The sequence below is a fragment of the Gallinula chloropus genome (genome assembly GCF_964237585.1).
Source record: "Gallinula chloropus genome assembly, chromosome: 3".
Taxonomy (NCBI): Eukaryota; Metazoa; Chordata; class Aves; order Gruiformes; family Rallidae; genus Gallinula; species Gallinula chloropus.
The window spans coordinates 12,516,762-12,536,322 of record NC_140087.1 but is presented as its reverse complement, the minus strand read 5'-3'; the positions used below and the strand labels follow the sequence as shown (position 1 = coordinate 12,536,322).

At 38.4% G+C, this 19,561-nt stretch overlaps 1 protein-coding gene across 1 annotated transcript in view; it reads right to left on the bottom strand.

Moving 5' to 3' along the window:
- ATG5 (autophagy related 5) overlaps positions 1-19,561 on the bottom strand; it is a 79,630-nt gene that overhangs the window by 32,221 nt on the left and 27,848 nt on the right. The window contains exon 6 of the mRNA XM_084261759.1: positions 11,957-12,051. Coding sequence (XP_084117885.1) covers positions 11,957-12,051 — 95 coding nt within the window. The remainder of the gene's footprint in view (positions 1-11,956; positions 12,052-19,561) is intronic.

The following is a 19,561-nucleotide window of genomic DNA, read 5'->3' as shown; positions in this document are numbered from 1 at the left end:
TTCTGTGCTTCAAGTCCCTTTGATCATTATCTATAAAGTCATCACACTATTCATCACAGACTTGTTCCAAACTGTAGTTATAAAATTCAGTTTATAGGTGGTGTGCTAACAGCAAAGCTGACTTCTAGAAAAATAGAAATTTAATTAAACAAGCTGCTCAGAGGATTTAATAAAGCACTATGAATATTAAGAAGTTATCTGAATTCTGCATTAGTAAGTAGTAATTGCCCCCCTCTACTTCCTTACGTGATTATTTTACTTCAGCATATCAAATTAAAAGCTAACAATCCACTAATAAGGGGGAGGAAGGAGTGGACCCGATTAGTAATTCTGTTATTAAACCATTTTAACTGACTTTTATCTCTGTTCCTCTATTACATAATTGTTCCAGCACCCAAGACTCTGCCACATTCTCAATTCATGCATTAAAGGTTTGGTTGCAAATCTCTGATGATAACAGACACACAAAAGGGAAGAAATTAAAATGCTGGTAATATATATTCTGCTAGAATACAAGATGCTTCTACAAGCCCATCCCACTAAAAAAGAAACAAGAAGTCCCAACTTATTTCTACCTGAAGCCTGATTTCCAGTCACAGCACAAGCCCGTCTCTGCCACCCTAGAGCACAGCACCTCATGACACCTGGAACTTTCCAGTGACAAAATGAGAGGTTACCTTCAGGAAATTCTATGTTCAACCAGGATCAAAAAGAAACATTTAAAATACCTCTTTTTTTGTTTGTTTGTTTGATCTATTTATTTTTTAACATATCACGAAATGGTGTCCTTAGAAGCACTAGTTACACTGTTGCCAGCACACACAATTTATCTGTGCCAATTTCTTTGTTAGAAGGAACATACCCCTCTCTTAGAAAGGATATTAATGTGGCATAGACCAAGCAAACTCTCTCAACAGCAGACCTTACAAACCGGTTATGTACATTTAACCTTTATTTTTATACCTTTACACAGACTCAGCTAAAAATCAGTCGCTCCTCTCCTCCGCTTCCCTCACCCAGCCTTCAGTTGAAATACTGACACAGTAGGTTGCAAGGGGCATCCACAGAGCCCCAGTAAAATGAACTAAATGAAAGTTACAACCCTTCCTCTTGCCTTCAAACAAGCACAGGCCCCCATCAAATCCCACCAGCAGCAGTCAGTGACTATATGAGGGACAACCGGCTAAAGTTAAAACCCAGTAAGAAATACATACATACACTGAAAGCAGCTCTGATAAACTCACTCTTCCTCAAACAGCTATTAAAAACCTGTAAATTTAATCTTTTTCATAAGATAGCACATTCACCCTTGATTTTCAGCTCTACATGCTCAAGTACACGCCCCCAATGATCTCTTATTCATTTGAAAACTGTTACCTTCCAAATTACATTGGTATTTTTTCAGCTTTTACTAAAAGAGGCATAAAAAGTGACAACATAATTTGTCTTTATCCTGTAATCATCACTCCTCTCCCCTCCTTCGTATCTTCCCACTATAGATGTCTCCTCCCAGACACCCCATTGCTTTATTGTACATCTTAGGACTGAAGTCACTTTCCAAGAAAATAAAGAGACTATTTCTAGTATTTGTTTGACTTCTTTCTCTCTGTAAACTCCATCTAATAAATGCTTTGCTTGTGATTTTATGTGCATTGAATAATTATGGTGCTACTTTTGTTAGTGTCCAGAATTTTGAACTGCTTACCTACAATGTCATATGTCATACTGTTCAGAGAGTAAACTACATCCCATTACAAAACACAACTAATTAAAATTTTTGAATAAAAGAACTAAGTTCTAATGGGTTTATATGTCCAACATGTAACTACAAACCCACAAGGTGGAAAGAAGAATAAACATGGCTCAACACACCAATCTGGAATTACCAGAAAAATTGACTCACTGACAGGACATGATGGGGGTTGCAGGACTAGATGTAAAGTCAACATATAGAATAAATCCAATTACTTTATTTTCCCATCATACACTTTAAATTGCTTTAATAAATTACATCTTTTCAGTGGTTGTAAAGATTATAGTATATAATTGATTACAACCTATAGAAAAAAATGCATCCTTTCATTTTTTCCTAGTTTGCATTAGCATTTCTGCAGTTATGTTCTTTGCTTTGCTCGTGAAGTTAAAAGTCTGGATAGTGATGAACAGGAACTTTAAAAATACTAGGGAGTATTAGAGGCATGCAACTAAATTTAAAACAAACAAACAAACAAAGAAACACAAAAAACCCAGCCCTGACACTTTATACTTTTCATGCTAACAGCAGTGACATAAATCTGTAGTGTAGAAATACATCATTAGGTTGAAGCTTAAAAGAATTCTGTGAATACCTTCATATCTGCTTAAACATGGTAATGAGAAATGTATATTTGGATACATCTGTAAATGTTCTTACTCCTAAGATTTGAAATAGCAAGAAAAGATAAGAGATAGGAAAATAACATACACTGTTAAAAGGCTAATGTGCAACAGGAAGGACAAACTTACTCAATAGATCATTTTTTTTCCTATTCAAATTACCTGAAATTGATTTTCTTATCTTTTCTTACCTATCAAGAAAGAGACATTTGTGATCAAAATTATCACCTGTACAAATATCAAGTGAATTTTAAAAATTCTTTAATAATTTTTAATCTTTAAAGCATTCTTAACATATTACACAAGCTAGAAATCCTTCAGGTTTTGGACCTGATTTGTCACTGTTTTAAAAGCAAGAACAATTACATGACGTGTTCCCTTGGTGGAGTTGTTAGCTTGTTATGGCCTGATACATCAAGAATTGTCACAACTAATACTTAATGCCAGAACCAACTGGTATCTTTGCTGAGGTGGTGGTCAAATTAAAGTCACAAAGAGAACTATAAATACAGCTGGAACAAGGTTAAAGTTTTACGTAGTAGGGTTTATTACAGTGATGTCTAAACAACATCATCAATTTTTGGTCACGAATGGTTAAGAACGAGACTCTTAATCACGTTTGGGTAACAACTTTTGTCTTCCTTGCAGCCTTTCACTGAACAGAACACACAGTGTGAAGCAACTGCAGTTTTACCTGAGCTTCCCATGCAATTAACGATAATTTAGCATTTGTACAAACCTACAGAGATAAGCGGGAACTATTTCAGTTACTTCTTCCTCACACGTTGTTGAGGGCCATTAGCTGTTCATCTTTAAAAAGATTAAAGAACTATTTGAGATACCACCCTTTCCCTCACAACGTTTTAAAAACAGCTTCACACACAGTAGCAACAAAATCAGTTGTAACAACCTCCCTCATTCTCCTGACAGCACTCCTCCTAACGCAGCCCAGGACATCATGTCCTTTGCCATAGGACCCACTGATGACCACCCTGTATTCTTTGAACTCTAAAGTTATCTAGGATAATGTCCACATTTGTAAGTGTGGACACTGAGGTCCTACAGATGTTCAGAATTCATCTCTTCCTGAAGTGGGCCTGTTTATTAATGAAAAGCTGCTATTGTAGAACCTCAGTCCCCTTAGACACACTTGAGTCCTGTCTCTAAGAGTGGGTGCAGACATTTAAACATTTGGTTTAAAAAAATTGCTTGGAGCTTTAATGATAGATGATAGTAACATAAAGACATGAAGAACAGACTCAGTCATTCAACACATTCCCATAGAGGAAAAAGATCACAATACAGGAAGCAGACAGATATCAAAGATCTCTAAGGAGCCTAATGGTAACTAAGATGAAAAATCCTGAAAACTCTTGATCTGCATATATACAGCAGATCCATACAGCTAAGTGATTTTTGCCAGAGTGGGCTAAAACTCTCTAGAGCTAAAAGGGTATGTGCTGTAATCCAAAATACAATGCAGAGGCCTTACTTAAAGGCAGTAATTTTGCTTCAAAACAATCTAAACTTGAACAGATTTGTTAAATAGGCATTTTATTAGATGCCACCTGAGTTACAACATTTCTGACAGGGAAAGAGTACATCTATAAGACTATGACAGCTACTTAGTGTCTGTGTGGCAAGAGAAAGGAAAGAAAGATTTGAAAGATGGTGATAATCCAGCTGCTTTACAAGAAGTGTCTAAGAAAAACAGTGGTTTAGGCTTTAAAAGCAGGTCCCATTTTACCTTGTGGGTCACTTTTAGCAAGAGTATACCTTGGCAGGAGTTCCATAACAGAAGTATCATTCACAATCACTTTCACTTCAAAATACCTAGCAAGCATGGCTGAACCACATTCTGGCTCTAGCCTGGTCTTTCAAACGATCCAGAAAATTTGCTTGCTCAGGGAAAGTAGCCCTTATATTCTCTGAACTACTGAATTTGCATTGCTTACCCTCGAGTGAATTGCACAGATCCTAGAAGCAGAAGAAAGCCAGCACTCTGAGTGAAAACACACAGAACAGCTAGCAGGCAATGGTCATAAGGCCAGGAATAACAGAGACTAAATAGAAGGAACAGTTCCAAGAGACAGTTTTCTTGAGTGCTGAGAAGACAAAGACAGCTGCAATATAGGCATGGCCTCCAAGTACGAAATTTCCTTCCCAAAGAGGGATTCCCATTTGCAATTGGTAAAATAAAGATATCTGAAGAGTCAGGACAACAAATCAATAGTGCTTTTCACAGCTGCCCTGTCTTAGGCACATCTGCAAACCTAAGCCTCACATAGTATAAGCATTGAGTACTGACTACCTACAAAACAAACATCTTTAGAAATGGATTTACATCCATAAAAGCAAACATTACATTGTTTGCTTAAGAGCACTCAATAGTACACAATACTCCATACAATATTTTCAACCTGCTTAAAAGAATGAAAAAAACACAGTAATTCTCCTTAGCTTTCTACATTAACAACTAGAAGAAAGTCCTTTAGTCAAGGACAGCAAAGTTTCAGAAATTCATGGCTGTTAATTCATAATGTGTTCCCAGAGCATGGTTTCATATCCCAAACACTCCTAAATTTGTTCTATTTCACACTTACCTGGATACAATTTGCTCTCACCTTTCTGGGAAATAGAAGTCTTGGAACTTTTTTTTTTTTTTTTAAAAAAGGAACACTTTCTGTATTTTGTGCAAAAGTTAACCTATTTTATTTTCCTATTTTATTAAAAAAAAGTAATGGAAAAATAAGATAGCATTCTGACAGTGATAAAACAGGTGCTGCTGTGACTTTCATCTATGTGGCTAACATTTTGCATCATCATCATAGGCTAGGCTTTATTCTAGCTTAATTCTTAAACAATAGGCACTGTATATGCTGTGCAGCCACAGAGACAACCCTTGGAGATGATGCTTCTCATCCCTCCGAAGAAAAATTCCTTATCTGCTTTTCCACATTTTCTGAATGCAAAGCAGCTCATGAACTGTGGCTTGTTAGATGGGTTTGGTTGGTTTTTCTTTTTTCTTTTTCTTCTATTACATCAGAGTACAAGAGCAAATCTCAGAGGAATACAACTCCGGATCGCAGTTTCAGGTAGCAAAAATCCCTCTTGCTACAGAATAAGAGCCTGACCACATAACGAAGTATGTGGTGAAAGTGGCAAATCAGTTTGTGTTGACTAAACAGAGTGAAACAGAGAAGTAAAATGATCAGCTTTAATGATCAAAAGAAAGGCTGCCACACACTAAAAAGCACTGCTTTTAAACTATGAGATCTATCAGTAAGTCTGCACAGAGCTAGTTCAACTGAATTTCTGTTTCATTTACTGCCGTCATACCAGCATCTCAACTAAATAATAAGAATTTGCATTTCAAGTTGGAAGGAAAACATGCAATTATAATTTTTAAATTGCATGCATAGATTAGCATGGAATTCAAACCTCAAAGTTTAAATTCAAACTTGTAACACGAACATTTACATAAATTTATTTATACCTGAGTTCATTATTATAAGCCAATTCAGAGAAGAGATGACATATTACAGTTTTATACAAAAATAATCTAATAAAAATGTAACCTACCGATTTGTGATTAGGGAGTAAGACACTTGGTAAGATTAAGTCATTTTCAAATTAGGAATAGACAAATTTTATCCCCCCGCCAAAAGTGTTAATTACTTCATTGTAACTGAAAGTGTAATTTGATTTACATTTTGCTAACAAAAAATATAATCCATGTAACTGTTTACACAAAGCTAATTTATTAACTACTGAGATGCTCTTGTTTTTTAAATACATCTAGATTCTTCTAGGATCTGTGAGTATCTGACGAGATAAAAGAGTTTAAAACAAAATACCTCCCAGTTTCTCCAGATTTGCAGAATCCTAATTATTAAAACCAGTTATAATGTAACTCAGAACCTTGATAGACTATTTTTCATACAAGCAAAACTGTTTTCTTTGCATACAAGCTCCATCTACATTCAGCTCAGGAATACTGTAGCTCCTATCGACAAGCCTGAGCTAGCTTAAAACTATCCAGCTTGGTAACAGTTCAACCACCGCTCTGAGAAAATACCCAAATTGAGGTTTTATAGCCTCATCTCTTCTGCCCCTCCTCCCCCAAGCACTCTGCAACTTTTACAATACCTCTGACAGGCAGATTGACAGTTTTACAGATAATTTGGGCATATTTATGTAAGCTTTAGTCACATATCTGACAACAAATGCAGTTAATCTCAGAATTTTTCTTTTAAACTCTGCTTGACAGCCCCCATGCTATACTGAAGTTCTTTAAGGCACAAAGTTGGTCCTGCACATGGATTCCTTCAGTCTTTTAATAGAAAAGCATGGATAACCCTTAATACAAAGCATGTTAAAAAAAAGAAGTAGTTTTTAGCAGCACTGGCTTGAGCTACCCTGTTTCACTTTGCACTTAAACGAACCAGAAAAGCTCATGTGAATATGCAACTCTCAACTGTTGTGACAATGACTTTCAGCTCAAGGTGACAACTTGACAAATTGCTATTACTGTGCTATTACTTTCAGTACAGAGCTAAGCAATCAGGTTCAGAAAACCAGTATTCATAACAACTTATGGATCACGCTGCCCAGATGCAATACTTGACAGAAAGGGGGGGTTTCCCCAGTAATGAGGCACTAGGAAAAGTATTTGCCTACCAAAGCTTTCATTGTTCATGAAGCCTTGATTTTGAAGCCACTTAAAACTGGTGAAAATGTGCCAGTGTTTCTTCGGTGCTAAACCTAATCAGCTATTAGAATAAGTCATTCTGCGTGGTGGATGATGAATCAGTCCATTTGTCTTTCCAGCACAGAAATTCAGCTGAGCGTGGCTCTGTCACACCAGTCAACCATCATTTCACCTTATTTCCTATTCACTCAAGCTTCCTCTTTGTAAAAGGACGTTTTTAAAGAACAAATGTATCAATTTCTGCTTTATGAAAACAGAATTCTTAATAAATAAGAAAAAAAATTAAAAGTTACGTAAGGTATTTACACCCAAGTCTATTCAAGAGCCTTTTGCAGCAGCCAACAGGAGGTTGGAACTCGCTGTGTTGTGTTGCCCTCTTCAGGTCGACAGCACTTAAATTTACTAATTCTTCTGCTCTTTTGCCGAGTCATTACGTCGTGACTGCTGTCACAAGAATGTTCAGACCTGCAGTTTCAAGTGGCAGCTTACTTACTGCCAAAAATACTTACTAAGTATTTTTTTTATCTAAAACCCCACAGAAATGAACTTTACTTTTGGCCTCTGCGTCTCTCTAACTTACACAGTAATCTTGAAGATTATAAAAGAAAATACCAGCTAGTGTTTGAAAAGATGACTAAAAAAAACAACTTCAGCACTGGTAAGGGAGCCTCATGACAAGAGGCTTAAAGAGCTCAATCGATTCAGCTTACCAAAGAAAACTGAGGCTGCTGAAATCACCCCAGAGGTGAACTCGGAGGTTAGAAAGTCATCTGACCGAAGTGGTATAAGGCAAACCAAGATCTAGAAACTGAAGTCAGGGAAATTCAGCCTTCAAATGCAATAGAGGCTTTTCACCAAAAGCAAAAAAACCTTTAAGTTTTAATAATCTATTAGCACAAAAGGTTGAATTCATTATTACTTGAAAATTTGACAGGTGGACACGGAATCTTTCCAAGCAATCTGCTTTCAACAGTTTGAGTCGTTCTCCCTTGTAAAGGGTTTTGCAATTCATTATCTGAGCTCTGCTAATTAATGTGGAAATACAAATAAAACAGTCTTCCATTCCTTAGGAAAGGGCCATGCTTGGGTTTCTGATTCATTTATTGAGCCAGATATTAATAATGTCTTAGAATATTTAATTTCCCCCTCCCACCTTGCTATTTTTAGAGGACAGGTCATGGTAGACATTTAAATCTATCTAGACATCTCAGTACTGCAACTTTGACAGAGGGAACAAAGCATTGGATTTAACTGACATGTGAAGCATGGAGAATTTCATTAACAATACTAAGGCAGATAAAAATCATCATAATTTGTGACTGTACGATTTAATCACATCTTAGGGGACTTCTTAGAATAGGAAAAGGCCTACTGTGTAATTAGGAAATAAAAATTACAACATAATCAAACCCCTCAGAAAATACAGGCAAAGGAACTACTCATTCTGAGGCACACCTGAGTACCCAAATAAAGAGACAATCAAACAATCCCCTTTTTGGCTGGCAAGAAAAAAAAACCCAACAGCCAGCCTGCCTTAAGCCAAGTACAACTCTAGAAAAGCCCAGGAGAACCTGGCATGAATAGTTTTAATGCATTTTTTTTCACATGCTTTTGTAATTTTATTCTCAAGCACAAAATTCTATTTACAACTTCAAATCCTTTATACTCATAGGGCAGACTCCAGAGGAAGGGAGAAAGACCAACAGGGAGACAGCAAGCAAGTGCAAGTGGGTGAGCATCAGACAGGGAGAGGGTGAGATACTAAAACTTGGGGATGAGTGTTGTGTACAGCAACCGAGACTCAGAGTTCTCCCATCTGCAGCATAAGACAGTAGTTCATCAGGAGTAGACTACCAGCACGCAGACACTCCTCTGCAGTACCTGACTAATGTGCCCTGTCACAGTGCCTGCAGCCCCAGACTGATGGAAACTTCCTGCCACTTATCAGCCATATGGTTTCTCAGTTAGAAAGTGCAAAATCAACCGGTCTTGTAAGGATGGGGGGAAAGTCCTCAAGTCGAACTAGCTCTAATACTAGTACAAGAAAAACAACTCTTAAATTTATAATATCCTCAAATCTTTACTATTAAAGAACGAGTGGGGGAAAAAAAGCAGTCTATTTAACAGTATTATCAGGAAAAAAACTAATTCATGCAACTGTCAACTGAAGACACAGCAGCCTGTATCTCTGAAGTGATAGAAGTGGGGCACTTTTTTTTTTAAAATGCATATTAAGTAAAAGTGTCACAAAAATATAATCACTATTTTTAAACTGTGTCTGGTAGAAAAAGTTTCCACCTATGTCAAAGGTTCAACTGGTGCAAGTTCCATATGACACAGTTTAGACCATGACAGCTGGTAATAAAAAATCAAGGGTATCTTAGCTAACTTCAAATTCCAAGTGAGCTGATATTTAAAAATAGTCTTTCTCTTCATCTTCTACAATACATGCTAGGATCCTGGTCCAATCTTATCTGGTACATTTAAAAGAAGAGGTGCTGGACAAGGCTTCTTAAAATTACCTGTGGTTAGTTTAGTTCTGACTTACCCTCGCACGACGTTCGTATTTTTGCCACCTCTTTCTCCCCCACACACCATCAGATTTGGATACCACACGAGGTATGATTCATATTATTCTTCAGAAATGTATTTTAATAGACAAGCTTTTACAATTGAAAGAGCCACTGAGTTTTGAAAATATCAAGCAGTGAAAAGCATGGGCAGATTGCTTTATTGCATGCAATTTTTCTTCGGCAACTTTTCCTAGTCATGTTTAATTGCTGCCAAGAATAATTTTTCTTAACTGATATCATTATCTAATACATTTTTTTGGAAGGAAAACAAATTCATCCACCTCATACTGCCAAAACAAATACAGGCAGTTCCCTTCACATAATTTCCTTTTAATACTTTTCGGGTAGTAGAAGGTATGACGACTAAGAGGAAGAACTTTCTCCACTGAAGGCAATGCCTAGTAATTTCCTGGCATCCACTTGAATATCCTGAAATATCTACAAAAATACTATGTGTAAACACTTGGGGAACGAACATCCACTGTAATACAAACCCAGGCTAAAATGGCTCTTGGGTACTTACACAATCATTGCATCCTTTAGGTTGGCAAAGACCTTGAAGACCGAGTCCAACTGTAAACCTACCACTGCCAAGTCCACCACTAACCCACATCCCTAAGCACCACATCTACACGTAGGGATATGCAAGAAGACAGTTAGAATGAAAAGCTGACTTCTACCAGCATTAAGTAAAATCTATTACAATCAGGGTGGGGGTTAAGAATACTTCTGAATCAGTTACTTCAGCATATGCAAGTCTGTCACTAAGTACTGTAAATTTATGTTAAAACTATCAGAAATAAATCCTTGTTTGGAATCAAATTATAATCTCAGCTTCCCTAACACTTTCCTGAAAATTCCCTTAAATACACAGACTTTTATGATGAACAATAATCAGTGCACAAGCCAATAAACCAAACATAAAAGCCAGAAACACCTGCACCCACTGTTTTTTGTTTGTTTTTTTTTTTTTTTTTAAAAAGAGGAGCATTACTGAAGATATTTAGAAATATTAAGAGTAGCATTACTGAGAATAATATACTCCAACCTCCTCCAAGGCTGCTGCAGCAGCATCTGTATTTGTGTTTGGTCTTCTATTCTTAGTTAGGTTTGGGTTTAAGCTACAGTAAGGGTTTCCATGTGAAAATTCTTTGAATCAAGGTAAGTACTACTGGCCAAAGGAATAGATATTGCTAAATTAGATCCCCCTCCTCCCCCCCTCAATAATACCATGAAATCATTTGCTATCACAGAAAATTTCCCTCGGGGCTTAAAGGTCTGTACCTTACTTCTGACAGCAAAACCTCCATTTCCCCATCCCCATTCACTTGATTTCTATGAAAAGACTTAAAAACCCAAACCTGTCGGAGAATAAACAAACGACTTAGTTACTAACCAAACAAAGAGCTGTGAGTGAGCTACTTTTCCCAATGCAGACTTGGTGATACTAATACAAACCCTGCCATCTGCTGTGATCTCTGACAAAATAACTGACTTCCGTTCTCAATCAAAGGTTTCGCTATGACGGTAAATGTCTTATATCGAACATTAAAAGTTACTTCAGTCCCACTGCAAGACTGTACAGGTTTGTTTAGTCATTAAAACCTGCTATAAAGTAATACCACACTACTCGGTACTGTGAATAAAGAGGGTTTTTTTTTTTAAATAGTCACAGGTACAAAACTTCAATGTAAATAGATGAATATGTTTCAAAGAGAAAACAGAGCAAAGTGTCCAATTTACAGAGAGGCTTTCTGTGTCAACTTCTAACCACACTTAATTCCAAACTTCGTCGTGACCTTAATGCTATAAAAACTGTGGGGACATTGAAAAATTGTAAGGGTTCCAAGGAATGTGCCTCCAAATAAACTTCTGAGAAAAACACTGCCTGTTGAATCAGAAAAAAATATTCAAAGCTAGTTTGGGATTGTAACTGTACAATTAGAAGACCAAGGTAAGAACTAGATGCAAGACCTATGTTCTTACTTTCACCTTACAGTGCCAAGAAAACAGAGCTACAGAGTGGTTGAGGGAAAAAGTGTTGCTCCTGAAATGTTTTACTTAAAGCTTTCAGAGGGCATTTGCATCCAAAGTAGTCTTCATAGTTAGCAACTATTTATAATGACAGAATAAAGAATTTGCTAAGTTATGCAACCCAAGGGTCCATCAAAGACAAGCACACAAAGTTTTACCATACTGTTAGAAAAGGGACCATATCACTCTGAAAACAGAAGATGATATATGACACCTCAGTGGAAGAGTTTGGTAAAAGTGGTTTTATTTTGTTGACTCCTACCTGATAAATTCTAAATGGGATGTATCGAAATCCACTATCTTCTGAAGGATACTCCATGAGTTTTCGATTTATTGCCCAAAACTGCTCAAATTTATCTGTGAAGGTAAAATTAGACTTTGTTAACATTAATAACACATATTCTATTTCAGCTAAAAGAGGTAAATGAGACATGATTGGAACAACATGCAAACTTCATACAGAAGTCTGACCTGTATCAACTTATTTTCCTCACATTTCTCTTCCCTATTTAGCCCGAAGCCAAGTAGGTCATCTGTGTTCTATGAAAACAGTGATGTGGCACCTTATCAAACTGAAAGAGAAAGCAACTTGAATTCATATCATATCTCCCACTGTTAGGGAAATACAGGGCCACAGATTATGGAGTTCATTACCTCAATTAACAGTGCCTGTTTATTTACTCTGCTGCTACCAGAGTGAGCCCATGCTGTCTCACAGATCATTAAAAACATCTAATCATTCTCAACTACAGGCGAACAACAGAGAAACTCAAGCAGTAGAAAAACTTTGAGGGGTTTGCAGTTGGATATGTAAGTCTTAAAATGATCTGCAACGACATATAATATAATCAGAAAGCATACTGCCAATTTCATGGCACAACCTGAAATCAAAAGTCTGTTTAAAACACAATATTGTCCAAGTAATGAGGTTTAGTGAAGTAGCCTGAGGCAGCACACCATTTCATCCTGTTCAGACATTACAAGAACAGTTTATCTCCCTTAAAGTGTATTGAGGACAGCACAGGTCTAGAGCAGTAAAAGCTTTTATACATGCAAATCAATGATTCAAATCAAGCCACCAACCAAGACCAAAAGTGACAGAAAGGAATGTGGCAAGCCATGATGAATAAAGCTGCTGCTAGCCTTACTAGGGAAGGCAGCTTTAGAAGGGGGAGAGCAAGGTATACAGATCCTTATGGGCCCTAACTCTCCAAGACACCACATGCAGTGGACATAATCTCAGGTGGAAGATGCAGTCTCCAGTTTTCCCTCCTCAACACAATGTTCAGCCTCAGGCAGCCTGGCAGTGTAACAGTTATAGCAAGTAAAACTCAGGAGTGTATCTGTGGAACAAAACTGCTGATAACAATTAAAGCAACTGCAGTAAATTAAGAGCCTGGGATTTGCTTCACTCCAGTGTACAGTACAGAGTCACGTCAGTGCACTGAAAGCCATAGTTAGTACCTATTGCAAGGTTTATAGCACCTGCTTTTCCTGATTGTGACACATAGTAGGAATTTCCAAGAAACCATAACCAAACTCCTGCCAGGTATTCAGTAGGAGCATTTCCTGATGCTTATTTCAGAAAGTACTTCCACACCCCTGTTTCCTGATGAGCAGTGAGCACCATCCCTTCCAACCCAAAGCATCCTATGATTCTGTGATGAGCACTTCCCTGAGCTGCCGTCAGCACCACCATGCAGGCACCTGCCTGAGATGAGGAGCTGCCTGGACACAGGGTGCTACCACCCCTTGGCAAGCTCAGCAGGTGACAGCAACAGCCCTGGAGCTGAGTGTACCCAAGCAAGGCTGCATTTGGGAACTCCAGCCTACAAGTCAGAGGTTTCTGATGCAAAGAATGACTGCATTGTCCTCACAAATGCTGTCAGTGGAAAGGTGAAGATTTAGCATGCTTCCCTCATCTTTGGGAACAGCACTGAGAACAGCTTATGGCTTTCCCTGAAAATTGTGTGGTTAGGCATCCTACAGTAGGTTTTGATGACTCTTAAATCACGAATTTACATATTTGAAGACATCCTACCTGAACCACAATAAAAACCACATTAATTTAATTTACTTATTTTCAGGAAAAGTTGGTAAAAAGCTTACTGTCTTCAAAATTCAAGACAGATGAGCAACACATCTGATGGATCAGAAGAAATTCTGAACAAGAGTCTTGTGGTAGGAGCTTAAGTACATTTTCCCTTATGGCATTTACGGCAAACAAGTGAGTCTTTGAAGGCCACAAAAAATTTAACAGTGGTAGCACAGTTAACTCACTTCTTCATTCCAGCTTCTTCCACTCCCCAAAATCATGCAGCTAATCGTAATTAAGGCAAGTAACTTTACAAATTTATACTTCTCAGAAAGCCTTCAGCACTGTCTGAGTGTTCAGAGAATAATGTATTGTTTTATCAAGATGTTTAAGTTTTCTGTAGTTTCTAAATACGACAGTAAGAAATCTACAACAGTTGAATGATGAACCCGATGAATTTTGTAACCAAGTATGCTTGTCAATCCACCTGACATCCCAGGGAATGAAAAGCTTTCCAGTAAATAAGCTCAAAATAACAGAGTCAGACATCCTAAGGCACATCTCCACCATGTGTACAGCATTGTCTGAAGACATCTGAATTAAGTCATTCTCATCACCTTATGTTGCTGTCCTCCAAGCACCTTTCCATTAATATTTTTACTACAGGAAACTAAGTTGGGTGTAAGAAAATTAACACAAGTTTTTGAAGTGAGCAGCAGGAAAAGGCTATCCAGTTTGCATACTGATACATATGACCCAGCAAAGAGCTTTTATTAGCCTGAGGAGTGCTGGCTGAATGCCAGGAACCTAAAGCTCCAAAATATAAAATCCAAAAATAGCTACTTTCACGGAACCCTTGACTCAAAGCTTAAAACAACCCCCCCCCAGCACCTCCCCCCTGCACCCTCAATCCCCTTGAAAATACAAGCAAAAGGATTCATCATTCTCCCATGCCTGTGTGTCGGTACTTCCTATTTATGCAAAACAGACTTAAGGAAGCTATTAATGCTCCAACAAGCTCTAAGAACTAATTAGTGCTTTGGCTAGACAGGACTTAGAGACAGAAGGTGCTGGCCGGAAGTTTGACCACCAAAACAAAACCGAGTTTTCATCCAGCCAGTAAACAAGGACGAGTTCTCTACTTATCAGCACAAGCCCTTTACACACTCATCTCTCCCCCTCGTGAAAAGCTGATGCAGTCTACATAATATCTAAATTCCTGTAACAGTCAAAGCTGATTACTTTTGTTTTCCACAATCCATCTGTTTTTAAGAAAGTGCTTGACCCATGTGTTAAAAGAGTTTCTGTATTAGCAAAAACCAGTACTTGCAAAAGGCAGATGTTCATATCTGAATAACAATATTTAAATTAATGGCAATAAGACTTGAACAGAAGTGAGATTAGTGACAGTATAGAAGTTTCAAATGACTCTAATCACGGAGGATAGTTGCTATATAACTTTGCCTAAAGTGAAATATAAAAAAAAAACCCCAAACTTTTCTCTGTATTTTTTGTCAAAGATTAGCAAGTTAGTAGCCAAATAATGGAGGAGAGATCCTGTTGGACGAAATAAAATCTAAGTCACTCGTATTTTTAAGTTTTATTTTATTAGAAATGCAGTCACTGCATCACCAACACCATGCAGACATTAGCCTTCCATCCTACAGAGATACACAGAATCTAAGGAGAGCTTTAAGAGCATCTATTTACATATATATAGAAATAGGAAGAGTTGCCAAAACTACAAGGTTTTAATGTAATCCATAACAACAATCTCAGTACACAAATTAAGCAACAAATTCAACCTTAACATAATTTTAGGAATACAGCAGGTCTGGTGCCATCATGCATTTAGAGTTCAGCAATCTAGCATGGAAATTAGTCATGCTTGTAAAGCTCCCTTTAAAACAGTTTAAAAAAAAAAAGCAAGCCTGCTAGAAGGGAAGATTTTTAGAGCTGTAGTTTCCTCCATTAAGCAAGACTGAACATTTGGCAGTCTTTGACATTAATGCAAATATTTAACTGTTACATTAAAAAAGTTGTTTGCAACTCCAGCCGTAGCTTGCTGTTAATAGACAGTAACTGCTGAACCTTTTACTATTAAGTAACTCTAACTCCAGGATGAAATTCTGAAGTCTGGGTGTCCTCCTAAGGCTGAGACCCGGGGGAAATGTTCTTCAGACAACCATAAAAATTGGTTTTATTGGTGTTAGCATCTCACAGTCATTCTCAAACTCAAGTGCTGTCACGCTTCAAACAGCGTGAAATTTCGCATGGATCCTGATGTTAGATGTGTCTGTTGCACCCACCTGATGCTACGAAAACGGTAACCACGGTGGAACCCCAAGAGGGTAAAGGGCACCGCTCGCGTGCTTGTGACCAACAGATGCGTTTCGGTGCCGTGTGGCTTTGAATCAGCGAACACAAACCAAGAACATGGGCAACTATCACCGAGTGAGAACCTGTATCTACAAGTAACTTACAGTAAGACACTGGGGTCACCGCGTATGGTCAGTTCAACTGAGTTCCCACTGTGGTACTGTGGGCAAAAGAACAAACCACCTTGATCTTTTAACTTATCAACAGAAGGATCTTAATAATAAGGAATTACTTTGTTTCTCTATTTCACACTGATGACATTGCTATCAGAATACTGACTTCTGAAGTGGATGTATTTCAAGAAGGCGCGGAGAAGGTTTAACAGAAAAAAATGAATGTAAAAATGAGGTAAAGATTGTTTAAATTCAAGAAGGAAACAGTAATTCATAGCTTCCACTATCTTTAGAAAGTCAAAAAAGTGAACAAACAGGTGTAGTCCCTAGGGTTGCATATGTACATGATGTTTTGCCTGGACTATTCATGGATTCTTCTTAAAGCCATCTAGTTGTACAAATTTTAAAAGTGTTTGAAACTCAAGTGTATCTCTAGTTCTATGCCAGAAATACCAAGCTGTCACTTGCATAAAGATAAGTCCCATCCCTGAGCTAAAAAAACACAAAACATTTTTGTCTAGTGTCAGTGGTTCACCATTATCTAATAACCATGCGAGCCATATGCACAGCCAGAAGTACTTGGGTAGAACCAACTGCAAAATTAACTAAAGATACCAAAGACTCTACAACTGATGTAATAGAATCACAGAAAAATTTCAGATTAATGGTGTCTTTGCACATTCACATTGTAAATTTTTTCTCTCATATTTAGTCTAAATCTACTCTTTTAGTTTAAAACCAACTTCTTTAAGCATAAAGCCATTAGCCCTTGTCTTAACACTATCTGCCCTTGTAACCAGTTCCTCTCCAGCTTTCTCTCAGGCCCCCTTCAGATACTGGACAGTTGGTGCAAGGTCTCCACAAAGCCTTCTGTCCTCTGGGCTAAACAACCCCAACTTTCTCAGCCTTTCCTCATAGGTGAGGTGCTTCAGCCCCGTGATCATTTTTGTGGCCCTCCTCTGGACCCATTCCAACAGCTCTGTCTTTCCTGTGCTCATGACCCCAGAACCAGATGCAGTACTCCAGGTACAGTGTCACTACAGCAGAGTAGAGGGGCACCTGCTGGTCATGCTGCCTTTGATGTGGCCCAGGATACAGTTGCCTGCCAAGCTGGAAGCTCACACTGACACCTCATGTCTAGCTTTTCATTCACCAGTGCCTCCAAGCCCTTCTCCTCATGGCTGCTCTGAATCCTTTCATCTCCCAGCCTATCCTGATGCCAGGGGAATTGTCCTGATCCAGGTGCAGGATCTTGCACTTAGCCTTGCTGAACTTCACGAGGTTCACATGAGCCCACTTTTCAAGCTTGTCCAGATCCCTCTGGATGGGATCCCATCCCTTGAGCACGTCAAACAAACCACACACCACTCAGCTTGGTATCATCTGCAAACCTGCTGAGGATGCACTCCATACCACTGTGTCACTGACAAAAACACTTTAGTCCCAGTACAGACCCCTGAGGGATACCATTCCATCTGGACATCGAGCCATTGGCCACTATCCTCTGGATACAACCATTTAACAAATTCCTCATCCAACAAACAGTTCCTCCATCAAATCCGTATCTCTACAATTTAGAGAGAAGGACGCTGTGGGGGGCCATGTCAAAGGCATTACAAAAGTCCCAACAGGTGACATCCCTCTTCCCTCATCCACTGACAGAGGCACTCCTGCTGCAACTTGTAACCATTTTCTTTTGCACTCCAACTCCACTGCCAACGACAAAACATCTGAGAGGAGCCTGACTCCATTTGCCCTACAAGCCTCCATTTTAAGTAGTGGAAAGCAGCTATTAGATTCATCTTCAGCCTCCTTGTCTTGAGGCTAAACAAGGCAGTTCCCCTGCTTTCTTCTGATACAGCATATGCTCCAGCCCCCTAATCATGCTAGCAGCGCTCTGCTGGACTCCTTTCTGTTTGCCAACATTTCTTTTGTCCTGGGGTCCCAAAGAGGATGCAGCATTCCTCACACAGCTTTACAAACGCTGAGCCGAGGGGAATAATTACTCACCATCTGGCTATATTCTGGGGGGCCCAATGGCTAAAGCAGCTCTTTGGTTAATCTTCATTTCTGCAACACCACACGACAGACTTCAGTTCAGCTTGCTGCTCACAATTACCCACTTCCACAAAGCTGCTTCCCAGTCAGTCCCTAGCCTGCCCCGATGTATGGGATTTTTCCCTGCTCCCAGGACTCTGCACTTGCATTTGTGAGCTTCAGGAGGCTCCTGGTGGCCTCCAGCTTGTTATGGTTCCTCTTTGAAGAGGGGATCTGCCCTCCAGTGTATCAAACACTCCCTCCAACTTTTTTCTTTTAGTCATAAACAAATCTCACTAAGGGTTTAATGGGTGGCATACATATAAACAAATAAATTGTATGGTACAGACAGCTACAGCTGCAAGTCAAGCATACAAAGTGTATTTTCTTAAAGTATATTTTCCACTGACTTGTGATGCTTCTTAGACACATTTAACTGCTAAAGCCAGAAGGGAGTCTTCTCAAAATTTTGTACCAATTCTACTTCCACGTTGTTTCTGAGAAGACTAAGACTCTACACACATACACAGTTCTGCTGCCTGGTGAGCACTTTTAGCTGATTTTTATAAAAAGTTAAATTTTGTGCCACATGTTTCAAGCATGAAACAGCTTTGTTGATGAAACACAACTTCAAAACTAACTGTACCATGTATTCAGTAACAATATTAACAGCTGGTTACTCTTATTTCTCCCATATTTAAAGACCTGTCTCTAAATTACTTTAGGCCATCTAAACTCATTTTTCTTATTCTTGTACAATGAAACCACAGGTAATTACAACTGTCAAGGACTTCAGAAATACTCCAATACATATTTGACTCTTGCTGATTACTACAGTTCAGTGCCAGTCTTTTAAGAACAGTTTGATGTGCTGGTATGGCATTTTTTTATTTTTCTATTTTACACATTTCCACCATCCACAGTTAAAATATTATTGCTATTAAACACTTATGTTACTTGGGTATTTTGACACATCATGGTATGTGTGTATACACACACACACACACACAACTGAATAGGACACCCAAGTCTACTAGTTTCTTCAAGTATCTCCAGGGATGAGTAACCACCAGATATGGAGAGACAGGACCTTAGAACTGTTTTGACTTAACGTGACAGAAGCTAGTTATGCTAGATATGCGTTGAAATATTCTTCACATCATAGATAACTGAGTACAACATTCAACATGAACATATATATCCAAAGTAGTCATAATTTCACCTTGCAATTACACAACAGACATAACCTGAAATATCTCCACAGCATCTTATATACCCCCCAAATTCGCATTAATCTGTCATG